Below are 12,970 nucleotides of genomic sequence, written 5' to 3' on the forward strand. Positions count from 1 at the left end.
TCACAGTCAGTAAATATGCTAGCAGTGACAACATCAGAGACATTAAAAGGAAGCGTGGTGCTATGATTTTCAGGCCTGACCCGCAGGCGATATTTGGGGATGCTACAATTCTCCGGAGTTTGTATACGTCTCTTCTAAGCAGATGATTGACGTTTCCTGACGTACGCTTCCGCTATTTATTCCCTGCTTGTGTCGGAGCCCATGGAGAACGGCAGATTGACTTGTTGTTTCGAAAAGCATCAGCCTGAGATCCAAGAGAACATCAATCACACCTCACTTCTGACCGGCAATCTCTCTCTCCGTGCCATTTCTCTGCTATCGGTCCAGCTGTGTATGTAAATTCATAGATAAGACGACATTATACACAACATGTGTTTATGCAGGGATAAACCAGAGATGCCGTCACTGGAGTTGGTTTAGGAAATGGAGTTGGCTCATCTTCATTTATTCTAATTTTACCAGAATTGCCCAGCGAGACATGTTGTTTGCTGTGGCTCCTCAGAGTCGGATAAACTGTGTGAACTGTGCAGTGGATTTCAAATCCTCTGTGAAAAAATCTCTCTTCTTGAGACGCATCTCACGCAAACAGAGTAAAAAGACCATCAGTGGACTTTTCTACCATTGAATTTAATCAATCAACCATGAGAACACTAATTTGGTTAGAAACCAGCCATCAAATTTGGGGAAATTGTGTATTAGTATTGTTAAAAATGTGTCAAATGTTTCTGTTTTCACTTAAATCTACATCCTAACATTGTGATGAATCATGTTGACTGTAGGGGTGTGCAGCGATCTGCGATTCTGTATCTGTATTTGGATAAAACAGTGGCGTGGCTTTAACCAGAAGTTCGTCAAATTACTTGAGAAGACCGTTTTAAATGCATCTATTGCCTTCGTTATCATTTAACAATGATGCCCTGTAGAAGTCATAAAATAATTGTTATGTATTATAGTTATAGCATTTATTTCAATATCTGCTAATTGTCGGAGCCAATAGCCTCGTAGGCGATGCTTACAGATGTTGAACAGAGACCTCTCACGATCCCAGTAAATAAATAATTAAATATATTATAATTCAAACAATAAAATGCTAAATAAAAGAAAAAAGACTGTTGCACTAGCATTATGTTTGGGGTCAGTAGGATTGTTTTAATTAATTTAAAGAAAATTATACTTTTATTCAGCAAGGATGCATTAAATTGATCAAAAATGACAGTAAAGACATGTATAATGTTACAAATGATTTCTATTTCAAATAAATGTATTGCAATAAATTTATTTATTTTAATGCCCAATGATTTTCAACATTGATAATAATCAGAAATGTTTTTTTTTTTTTTTTTTTTGCATCAAATCATCATATCAGAATGATTTCTGAAGGATCATGTGACACTGAAGACTGGAGTAATGATATTGAAAAGCTTTGATCACAAGAATAAATTACATTTTAAAATATATTCAAATAGAAAACGGTTATTTTAAATTATAATGATATTTCACAATATTACTGTTTTGCTGTATTTTGGATGAAATAAATGCATACTTAGTCAAGCATGTATTGTATATAATAATTCTATCTAATTCTCGGTCAATACAAGTCATCAGTACTTTAATATGGTGATGACAAAACATTTGTAATTATGCAAATGTGAAAAATTAAGTGAACCTGGTTTGTGATCACATTACACATGATAAGTGAACTTGAGCGACTAAACGTAAGCTAAACGTCCAAGCTGTAATTGGTTTAAAGGGGTTTGTAGTGGTAATATATGAGTGATATATGACTAATGCCGCACTCACAACTACACTTTGAGGACACAAAAGCTAAAAGCTAAAAGGTCACGCCGTGACGAATTAATTTGCTTTACAGGGTTAAGAGTGCATTCACAAACCAAACAGAAAGCTTTAAGTGGACCAAAAAGTTCATTTAAACTGTCCCTGACCTTAAAAGATGCTTCAGATTTTTTTTATTTTCTTTTTAGGTCCATTAGCTGTAGCAGGGTTTAAGGGTTTAAGTCCATTTTCCATTCAATATTTATTTATTTATCTTTTGTGGACGTGTTTGTGGACCAGATCCACTTGAATATTATTAAATAATAATTATAATGATGATAAATATATTGCACTCAGATAAACATATTAAATGAACTTTGACTGGTTAAAACGACTCCTGAAACTTACTAGCACAATGCTGTTGTTTTTGTGGAACTCCTAAACACTATATTAATTATAATTATTCTTATTGTTATTATTTTTTATATATCTCACAAGAGTCTCGGTTTAGTTTGCTTTAAAGGGTCCAATTTCATTTAACCATTCACACATAAGCTAAAATTTACACGATCCCTAAAATGAAACAAAAAGTGTGAAAAGACCCTGCGATAAAGTGTTTTGAATTTCACAAAACAGCATCAAGATAATCGCTCCGAGAGAACGACGAGTCTCTGTTTTCTGAGCTGATGTTTAGTGTTTGCTCAGGGGTGGGTGGTTACGGATCATATGAGAAAGCGTGGGACAGACAGAGAGAAAAAGACACAGATCACACAGCTCTCGCTCGCTCCCTCTCCGCAAATACTCTCATCCCGGAGAAGGTGGGCAGCCGGATACATGCGGCTTATCCATCTCTCCCAGGGCATGCTGGGTAAAGCTCAACTCCTGCCGGCTGACATAGACCTAAGCCCCACAGAGCTCCGGTCTCTCCGCGGAGGGCCACACACGTACTGGGAGGGGGATTTATTTACTCATATTTAGCTGCGTCCATTGATAAAACACATGAGAAACTTAAGAGCAGCTTCCGGCTGATGTTATCTGGGCTGAGCCCGTGTGCGCTGGGAGGGTGATTTATGTTCGAGGTCGGTGATTGATGTCACGTCCAGCGCATACTGGGACGAGGGGTGGATGTGTTGTCATACTGACACTGTGATGCATGGATGAGCTGTTGCCTAGGAAACTAGTCTAATGTGCTGGGTCTATTAACGGTTTAGGAAAAAATATACAAATATATTGTCCAGTCCCAGAATAATATGCAGAGACAAGTACAATTTAAATTTTTAGATTTTTTATTTAGATTTATTTACATTTTTGATTTGTGCTTTTTATTTAGCTTTTTTTTTTTTTTAGTAGCCTATTATTTTCAGTGTTTTCTAGTTTTAAGTTTATTTTAGCTAATTTTAGCATCATTATAGTGTTAGTATTTTAAGGCTGTCAAAGTTAAGTGTTCTCAACACAGTCTTATAACTATTGCTATTCACTGTTATTATTGTTAATTAATACTATTAAAAAACTACAATGTAAAAAATTATATGATCAAAAAGTTATGAAAACATGTCTTTAACTGAACAAAATAAGTTAAGCAATTTTTAACTTTAAGTTAAACAAGATTCAACTCATTTTTAAAGTCAAATTAATGTGATTTAAGTTGAAATGGCTTGAATATCGAAGCTGATTGTACTTAAAAAAGTAAGCAAGCCAAAAATAAATAATTCAGTGCAGTGTCCTTAACTGAAATAAAACATAAATATTAGACGAAAAACTTAAAACCTTAACGTATTTTATTTCGTTTCTTATTTTCATTTAAGTTGAAGTAGCTAAAAAAAAACTAAAAAAAACTAAAAAAACTGAAATTAAATAAATTAAAGCTACACAGAAATACTTAAAAATGACAAAAGCATATAAAAAATAACTAAGATTAAAATTAAAATAAAAGCTAATTCAAAATAGCATGAATATAATAGTTTATAAATAATACTAAACAACACTGTTGCTATCTAGAAAATTGAAATGCTTATTGCAGGTGGATTGTTAAGGTTTTAAGTTTCATAATATGTATCAAAAACTAAAAGTAAAGTAAAAAAAAGTAAAATCACTTCATGTCCATTTTTATGTAATTTAGTTGTGTACTTTTAGTATTTATCATGCATTTTATTTTTATTTCAGTTACAATTTTATTCAGTTTCTGTTAATGATAACACAAGTTGGAAACACTTGTTAGGCTTAACCGATAGTGTCAGTCGGGGCCCAGGGCATTTACATTTGCATTTATTATAGTTGATGCATTACTAATAATAAAAAAGAAAAACATTTCTCGCAACTTCTGATTAGATTTACTTTGCCCAGCCAACTAAACTATATCAATCACAACCTAACAAGTTAGTTCAGTACACCGGCAGCAGAGATCAGATTTGATGAGGCTAAGAGAAAAACGAAAGGTGGTAAACTATAATGACTATTAAACCTACATTCTTTGGGTGTGGTTTATTAAAAAGAGAGAATTATAGGGAAAACATGAGTGGTTTGAGGCAGCGTCTTTAAAAGGAGCTTTATGTCAAACCATCTCAAAATCCTCTACTGCCCCCTAGTGGAAACCAGGGCCGTACATCAGCACTTAATGAACTGAGTAAGATAGGGAGCTCAGTGTGTGGCAAACCCAGCGAGTTCACGACAGTGACAGGCTTCCTGTGCTTATAAGAAACAAGGGGGAGACAGACAGCCTGGAAAAGGGAAACGAGAGGAAACACAAGTTCCTTGCAGCTCCAAAGTCAAAGCAGAAACATGAAGATGTCAATAAAATGCACACACTATGAAACTGATAAAAGCAGAGAGGTTTTCCGCCCCGCTGCCATCCCGCTTGACTCTGAGACCGAGAGACGAGAGTCATTTTCTAGTGGGAAGACGGATTCAGTGACGTCTTTTCCTGGAACATCTCTAGTTCCCTAATTGGAGTCTACAGGCTTTTCAAGCTCAAGCTTGCATTAGCCCGTCTCGTCAGCAGTCTCTCCGCTGAGGTGACAGTTACAGGGATAGTTCAACCAAAAATGAAAATTAGCCCATGATTTACTCACCCTCAAGTCATCCTAGATGTATATGACATTCTTCTTTCAGACGAACATAATCTGAGTTATATTAAAAAATGTCCTGGCTCTTCCAAGCTTTATAATGGCAGTTAATGGCTGTTTCTGTTTTGAAGTCTATCCATGATAAAAGTGCATCTATCCAATATAAAAGTGCATCTATCCATGATAAAAGTGCATCTATCCATGATAAAAGTGCATCTATCCATCATAAAAGTGCATATATCCATCATAAAAGTGCATCTATCCAATATAAAAGTGCATCTATCCATGATAAAAGTGCATCTATCCAATGATAAAAGTGCATCTATCCAATATAAAAGTGCATCTATTCATCATAAAAGTGCATCTATCCATCATAAGTGCATCTATCCAATATAAAAGTGCATCTATCCATGATAAAAGTGCATCTATCCAATATAAAAGTGCATCTATCCAATATAAAAGTGCATCTATCCATGATAAAAGTGCATCTATCCATGATAAAAGTGTATCTATCATGATAAAAGTGCATCTATCCATGATAAAAATGCATCTATCCATCATAAAGCGCATCTATCCATCATAAAAGTGCATCTATCCATGATAAAAATGCATCTATCCATCATAAAGCGCATCTATCCATCATAAAAGTGCATCTATCCCAGGGCCTGAATTTCATTTTGGAAAATGGGGGGGAAATCCCCCCTTAGGTGATTCTTATGGGGGGGAATTTTTAATTTGAGGGGGGAGTTTAGACTTTTTTTTTAATTACATTTATCTCGCCTAAATGTATGCTTAGCCTACTCATTGCATTTTTACAATGGGGTCATTTTGTTCTTAAGAATTTACACAACTCAAGGAAGCTTGATTTCAATCTTTGAATTAAATTGAAAAAAGTAGCACAAATAAATACAATAGAATAAAGATATCAATAAAGAGAAATAAAGAGAAAAGTTTTTGCTTAGGTCTAAAACTAGTAGGCTATTCAGAAATACTACAGAGACTGAATAAAGTAGCCTAATCAAATGTAAAATAACACTGGGTAGTATTTTAGTCCTGACTAAATTAAATTCATAGGCTATTAATCCTGATTCCTTAAAATGAAAGCTATGTTTTGTTGTTTTGACAAACAAATTAATGACAGACACATATGGCTGCTGTCCCTTTAAGAGCTAGTGCACGGATCCTGTTTTCATTATACGGTCACGTGCGATTTATGCTTATTTAAGACATAACCGACTGTGTTTAGATTAGAGGATACTCTCCAAGACCGAAATTGACATCATTTTCTTATGTTTTTGACTGTTAAAGCGATTTATAATCCACGAAAAATAACTTTTGTTACCCGCGAGCTGTTTGTGAGGCTGCTTTACTCTATGTATGTGTGCAGAGAAAAAAGCATCTCTCAGACAGCGCGCAAGTACCGAAGAGTTTAAAATCGCGTGACTGTTTAAACTGGTGAGACTTGAAAAGACGTGCAAATGGTAAACTTTAGTTACTCGTGATGCAATGCTGGCCCGATCGACTCCCGAAACGCGAGAGTGTATTTCCGCCGCCTGCTGCGCGCTTAACGCCGGTTTCACACTGCACGCGATAGCAGAGCGTGAGCAGAGCAGGAGCAGTGCGTATGGTGAGCAGGAGCAGTGCGTATGGTGAGCAGGAGCAGGACACGCGCGTTTTGCTTTCACACTGGCAGCGTTTGTCACGCGCGGCTGAACCGCGGCTTGTGTACAGACAGAGTACTCTATAATGGATAAGTTGGCATTGCTTTATTTCGTTTTCAAATACATTTAAGAGAAAAGACTTGTCAAGAAGCTTATTTTATTAATCATTTCATTTATATAACTTTTGATTCGTCTTTGTTTTTATTGTTCGGGCAACAAGTTTGTTTTTGGACATTTGTTTTCTTTTTAAATTGCTGTTGGTCATTTGAGTGACTGTTTAAAACACAATAGATATCATCAATGCGCTTTTTGGATAACACTGCGGTGTATTTTGCCCATGATCAATGCGTGTCACTTTAATTCAGCGTAAGCGGCGCGTTAAAAATAGACTGGGCGCCGAAACTATCGCTGCACTGCTGTTCCTGCTCTGCTCCTGCTACGCGCTGCCGCGCCGCTTCTGCGTGCGATGTGAATGCACTCATTGAATAACATGGACGCCGAAAAAAATACGTGCTGCTCACGCGCCGCTGACGCTTGCGGTGTGAAACCGGCGTAACGATTGCATTGTGCAACCCATTTTGAGAGACGCGAGATAGAAGACGCAGCGCCGCTGAATCACTCACGCTGTTTGTGAAATTGCGTCTCGCAGACAGTTTTAAAATGACTGATTTGATTTTCCATCTGCGTGGATTAATTTACTAATACAACCTGAACCTACATGCTAAAGTGAATCAATGTTTGCGGGAATTTCCCGCATTATAAATGGGAGACCTGCGGGAATGATAAAAAATATGCGCAATACCCGCAATCCCGCACCGAAATTCAAGCCCTGTATCCATCATAAAAGTGCATCTATCCATGATAAAAGTGCATCTATCAATGATAAAAGTGCATCTATCATCATAAAAGTGCATCTATCCATCATAAAAAGTGCATCTATCCATGATAAAGCGCATCTATCCATGATAAAAGTGCATCTATCCATGATAAAAGTGCATCTATCCATGATAAAAGTGCATCTATCCATCATAAAAGTGCATCTATCCATCATAAAAGTGCATCTATCCATGATAAAAGCGCATCTATCATCATAAAAGTGCATCTATCCATGATAAAAGTGCATCTATCATCATAAAAGTGCATCTATCCATCATAAAAGTGCATCTATCCATGATAAAAGTGCATCTATCCATCATAAAAGTGCATCTATCCATGATAAAAGTGCATCTATCCATCATAAAAGTGCATCTATCCATGATAAAAGTGCATCTATCCAATGATAAAAGTGCATCTATCCATCATAAAGCGCATCTATCCATCATAAAAGTGCATCTATTCATTATAAAAGTGCATCTATCCATCATAAGTGCATCTATCCAATATAAAAGTGCATCTATCCATGATAAAAGTGCATCTATCCAATGATAAAAGTGCATCTATCCATCATAAAGTGCATCTATCCATCATAAAAGTGCATCTATTCATCATAAAAGTGCATCTATCCATCATAAGTGCATCTATCCAATATAAAAGTGCATCTATCCATGATAAAAGTGCATCTATCCAATATAAAAGTGCATCTATCCAATATAAAAGTGCATCTATCCATGATAAAAGTGCATCTATCCATGATAAAAGTGTATCTATCATGATAAAAGTGCATCTATCCATGATAAAAATGCATCTATCCATCATAAAGCGCATCTATCCATCATAAAAGTGCATCTATCCATCATAAAAGTGCATCTATCCATGATAAAAGTGCATCTATCATCATAAAAGTGCATCTATCCATCATAAAAGTGCATCTATCCATGATAAAGCGCATCTATCCATGATAAAAGTGCATCTATCCATGATAAAAGTGCATCTATCCATCATAAAAGTGCATCTATCCATCATAAAAGTGCATCTATCCATGATAAAAGCGCATCTATCCATCATAAAAGTGCATCTATCCATGATAAAAGTGCATCTATCATCATAAAAGTGCATCTATCCATCATAAAAGTGCATCTATCCATGATAAAAGTGCATCTATCCATCATAAAAGTGCATCTATCCATGATAAAAGGGCATCTATCCATGATAAAAGGGCATCTATCCATCATAAAAGTGCTCCACACGGGTCGTGAAGCGATGCATTTGTGTAAGAAAAATATTCATATTTAACACCTTATGAAGTAAAATCCTAGCTTCCAAACAAACGCAGTCAACTTGTGTATAAAGCGCAACGTCAGAACTAGCATAGTGCGTCATGGCGTAGCGTAAATATCAGCAGAATGTCGCAGTCATCACATAAGTGGAATCCTTATGTTCCTTTGGCCATAAGCTAGTTATTTTATTTTATAAAGTTTTAAATTTGGATATTTTTCTTACATGAAAATTTCAGAAGGCCTTTATTACCCCCCAGAGCCGTGTGGAGCACTTTAATCATGGATAGATGCACTTTTATGATGGATAGATGCAGTTTTATATTGGATAGATGCACTTTTATGATGGATAGATGCACTTTTATGATGTATAGATGCACTTTTATGATGGATGGATGCACTTTTATGATGTATAGATGCACTTTTATGATGGATAGATGCACTTTTATGATGGATAGATGCACTTTTATGATGGATAGATGCACTTTTATGATGGATAGATGCACTTTTATGATGGATAGATGCAGGTTTATATTGGATAGATGCACTTTTATGATGGATAGATGCACTTTTATGATGGATAGATGCTCTTTTATGCTGGATAGATGCAGTTTTATGGACTTCAAAACAGAAACGGCCATTCACTGCCATTTTAAAGCTTGGAAGAGCCAGGACATTTTTTAATATAACTCATATTGCATTTGTCTGAAAGCAGAATGTCTTATACACTTAGGATGGCTTGAGGGTGAGTAAATCATGGGCTAACTTTTATTTTAAAGTAAACTATCCCTTTAAAGACCTATTCCAGCCTAAAACAGCATTCCAGATGGTCGAGGACTGCAGCGGACTCGTCTTAATCTGTAGAAAGGCCCACTCGTGCTTTCTGCCTCAGAGAGTCGACAGCGGAAAACGCTAATTGGGAGGAGGGTCAGAATGAGGCAGAAAAAGAGGACATGAATGAAGTAACAAGGTTACGGTGTACCTGACAGTGAGGATGGGGGTTTGAACAGCCCATCGTGGCTCCTTTATTCTCAAAGATCTGAAACACAAGAGAAAGAGACATTACGTCCTGTCAAAGAACCCAGACATAACAAACCACAGCAAACGTTATACAAGCGTACAGAAACAACCTAAAACATGCTGCAGACAGACAGGTGCAGACAAAACATGCTCTCTTATTAAGACATGAAGAGATCAGAGCACATGTTGCTGTTTGAAAGGAGACATCCTGTCGAAGGGAGTTTTAAGACTTCCTGGCACCTCCCTCAAGGGTGATATAAAAGGATTTGGGCAGGATCTGTCCTTGACTACTCCGCTTGATAAATATTGACTCGGGTAAAGTCACCGCTCTTCAGGGTCTGTAAATTGCAAAGACGAGGCAAAACACATACTCTGATGTGTTTAACAGAGAGGAGATAACCACCGGTGTTATCCGGAGGAGTCGTGCAACGATAGTCTCCAGTGGGAAAAATGTAGCAACGTCCCAGTAGATGTTTCTCCGATTGGACTGAACTTTGCTGTGCCCTAAATTAATGATAATTATTCGTTTCAACCTGGACTTTTTAAATGTATTATTATTACTTTAATATGTTCCTTGAGGTACACAAAAAAAAAAAAAAAAAAAAAAAATTATATATATATATATATATATATATTTATATATATATTTATATATATATATATATAATCTTTGATCACCAAAATAACATATTTAAAAGTTTAACCTTGAAAAAAAAATGTGTTATGCCTTAAAATAGCTTCTATGTAACTCTACACCCTTGCCTCATTAAGTATACGTGGTTCTATGAATATGCAAATTAGACCCGCCTCCACTCACTCACACCAGCTCAGAGATCCACTCGTTGACGATCACACGTTGATCTGATTGGTTACAAGGTAGTTTGTGACGTCAGAAACACCAGCGATTTCAAACCGTGTTTTTGAGACTGTCTTTGGTTCACTGCAGTTTTAAGGAGAAAATACTCAGCAATGGTGTTGACTGATGAATTTACACATGGTTTCACTTAAAGCATATTAAAAACACCACATGGACATTTACAAAACATTAAAAACTTAATTCTCACCACAGGGGGACTTTATCAATTATCTGAATTTAAATAATAAAGAAGAACGCCGAGTGGAATGAAATGTATAACTAAACAAAACCCATGCTTCTGCAGCCTTGAGAAGAGGCTGAAGCACAAGTGTTTTGAAAATTGTATCCATATTAATTTATGTCATTTACAGACAAAGCCTTATAAAAATTGTTTATTTGCGGGTTTGTGATGTAGCTGCTGTCAGACACAATACAGCTGACTGCTTCATCGGTCAACCAAAGTTTCTTTGTAAACTCTCCATTAGACTGCACATCCTATACAAAACAACCTGCAGTGAAATGCTCCAAACGAACACATAAATCTCAGATGCGATCCATGACACCATTAAAGATTATCCATCCATTTGTTCCGGATGCTAGTATCCTGTTAAAGTCTCTACAGAAATGAGCAAATGAGCTACTTAAACTGGACACGTCAAAGCAAACGATCCTTCACACTTCCATTTGTCCTGTTGTTGACACTCAAGCGCGTGGAGCACACCAGAAACTGAAATCAAATCTGTATACGGTATCCAATGTAGACAGCATCAGTGTTTATAATGGGTTCTATTGGCTTTTGATGCAACGCTCACATCCAGGGTAGGCATGTGTGAGCCGTTAAGCGTCTGAATGCTAGTGGGCGGGGCCTATGATGCGATGATGTAAAACTATCAGTCGATGTCTTGCTCTAGAGGCAGTCTAGAGCATATGTGCAAATGTGTTTGCCCGTGTGATGTCACAAATCCCACAATATCCAAACAAGCAATTTTTGGAGCTTGATTAAATAAATGCTTTGTTTATATTGAGGACGACGTTTTAAGCTATGAAACTTGCTGGATGTTTTAATGTTACAAAGACCTCTTGCATGTCAAAAGATCAAGGCAAATTTGATTTCTCTTTCACTTTAACAAAAAAGTATGCATGAAGGTCCACCCCTAAACCTAACCGTGAGTGGGCCGTAAGCTTATCGCATGAAAAAGTACAAATGAGATCATAAAAAATTCATTCAAATTAGCCACCGAATTGCCAAACCATAAAATAGTTACGAATTGCCATGAGAGTCCATTGCATTGCAAACCGTTGCATGTGCATCTTTATTTCATTATTATTCCTGTCAACAAAATTACTAAAGAAAATGTTCATTGACAAAGTTTTTTTGGGGAGTTTTCGTTATTGGTAATGAAAACGAGCTGAATACTAAGATATCATGAAAATAACAAATGTTTTTGATAAAGCTGACTTGCGACATTCTCACAACATCAACAGAGATCAGCACATTACAGTTGTTAGGATTGTGTTGGTTTGGGTGTTTTGGTTTCTTTCTTTTCATTGGCAGGTTCTGTGATTGAGGCGTGATTGGAGTACACCTGATGCTCGTCTTGGCTGTTATTTAAACCTGGTGCGAGAGTTTGTTGGGGCGGCTGCTCCTTTGTTGCTCGAGCAGTTTGCCAGAGCCGTGCTCCAATTATGTGTCATTATGTTTGGTTGTAATAAAAATTATGTTAAAATGTGATTCCGCCATGTCGTCTCCCTTTATGTTACATCTTTGAGCCAGGTGTAACACAGTACATTCTGTCCTCGCTTCGAGCAACACAACAGTTTTCTAATGACAAGCATTCAATCTCTGCTTCGGACCAAGCAATCGAACCAAATGAGGAAGCACCCTAATATGCAGCTGTGTAGAATAATGATTTGGGCCAATGAGATTTTACAGTGCACAGGCCTACTCAGTGCAAAATGCTTGTCGCAATCCCAATTGGTTAGGACAATAACTCAAATTGACATGAAAGAGATAGCTCTGATCCCTGATTCCTCGAGTTCCTGAGGTCGGCACTGTGCTGTAATGCTGTAAGTCCATAGCAATGCTAGCTCAGAAAAAGCACTGAGGGTGCTTCCTTTTGCCATGACCACACAAGGGTTCAACTTTAGCACCCTTATGAACCATAAAATGAAAAATTGGACATTCTATGGCAGGGTATCCAATCCTGATCCTGGAGAGCAATTTTCCTGCAGAGTTTTTCTCCAACACACTGCGCCTGGAAGCTTCTAGCAAAGCCACTTGAAGGCAAGCCTGCAACCTTAAACAAAGCACAACACCTGCTAATGCTGCGGTGTGTAGGGAAGGAGACAAGAGGCCGTTTTTATTTTAAAGATGTCAATGGAGGAGCTTCACTATGCTGAATAAACCGCTTTTGTGAGGAAATAGCTTATCATTTACTGAATCGA

At 36.9% G+C, this 12,970-nt stretch overlaps 1 protein-coding gene across 1 annotated transcript in view; it reads right to left on the reverse strand.

The window, feature by feature from the left end:
* Window positions 1-172: 172 nt before the first annotated feature.
* LOC308684197 (galactose-1-phosphate uridylyltransferase-like) overlaps window positions 173-12,970 on the reverse strand; it is a gene marked incomplete at its 3' end in the record, with an annotated part of 34,750 nt that continues 21,952 nt past the window's right edge. Inside the window, exons 6-7 of the mRNA XM_081355314.1 lie at window positions 9,632-9,688; window positions 173-244 (exon numbers count right to left, since the gene is read on the reverse strand). Coding sequence (XP_081211440.1) covers window positions 173-244; window positions 9,632-9,688 — 129 coding nt within the window. The remainder of the gene's footprint in view (window positions 245-9,631; window positions 9,689-12,970) is intronic.

The sequence above is a fragment of the Scardinius erythrophthalmus genome (assembly GCF_964197995.2).
Source record: "Scardinius erythrophthalmus genome assembly, chromosome: 23".
NCBI lineage: Eukaryota > Metazoa > Chordata > Actinopteri > Cypriniformes > Leuciscidae > Scardinius > Scardinius erythrophthalmus.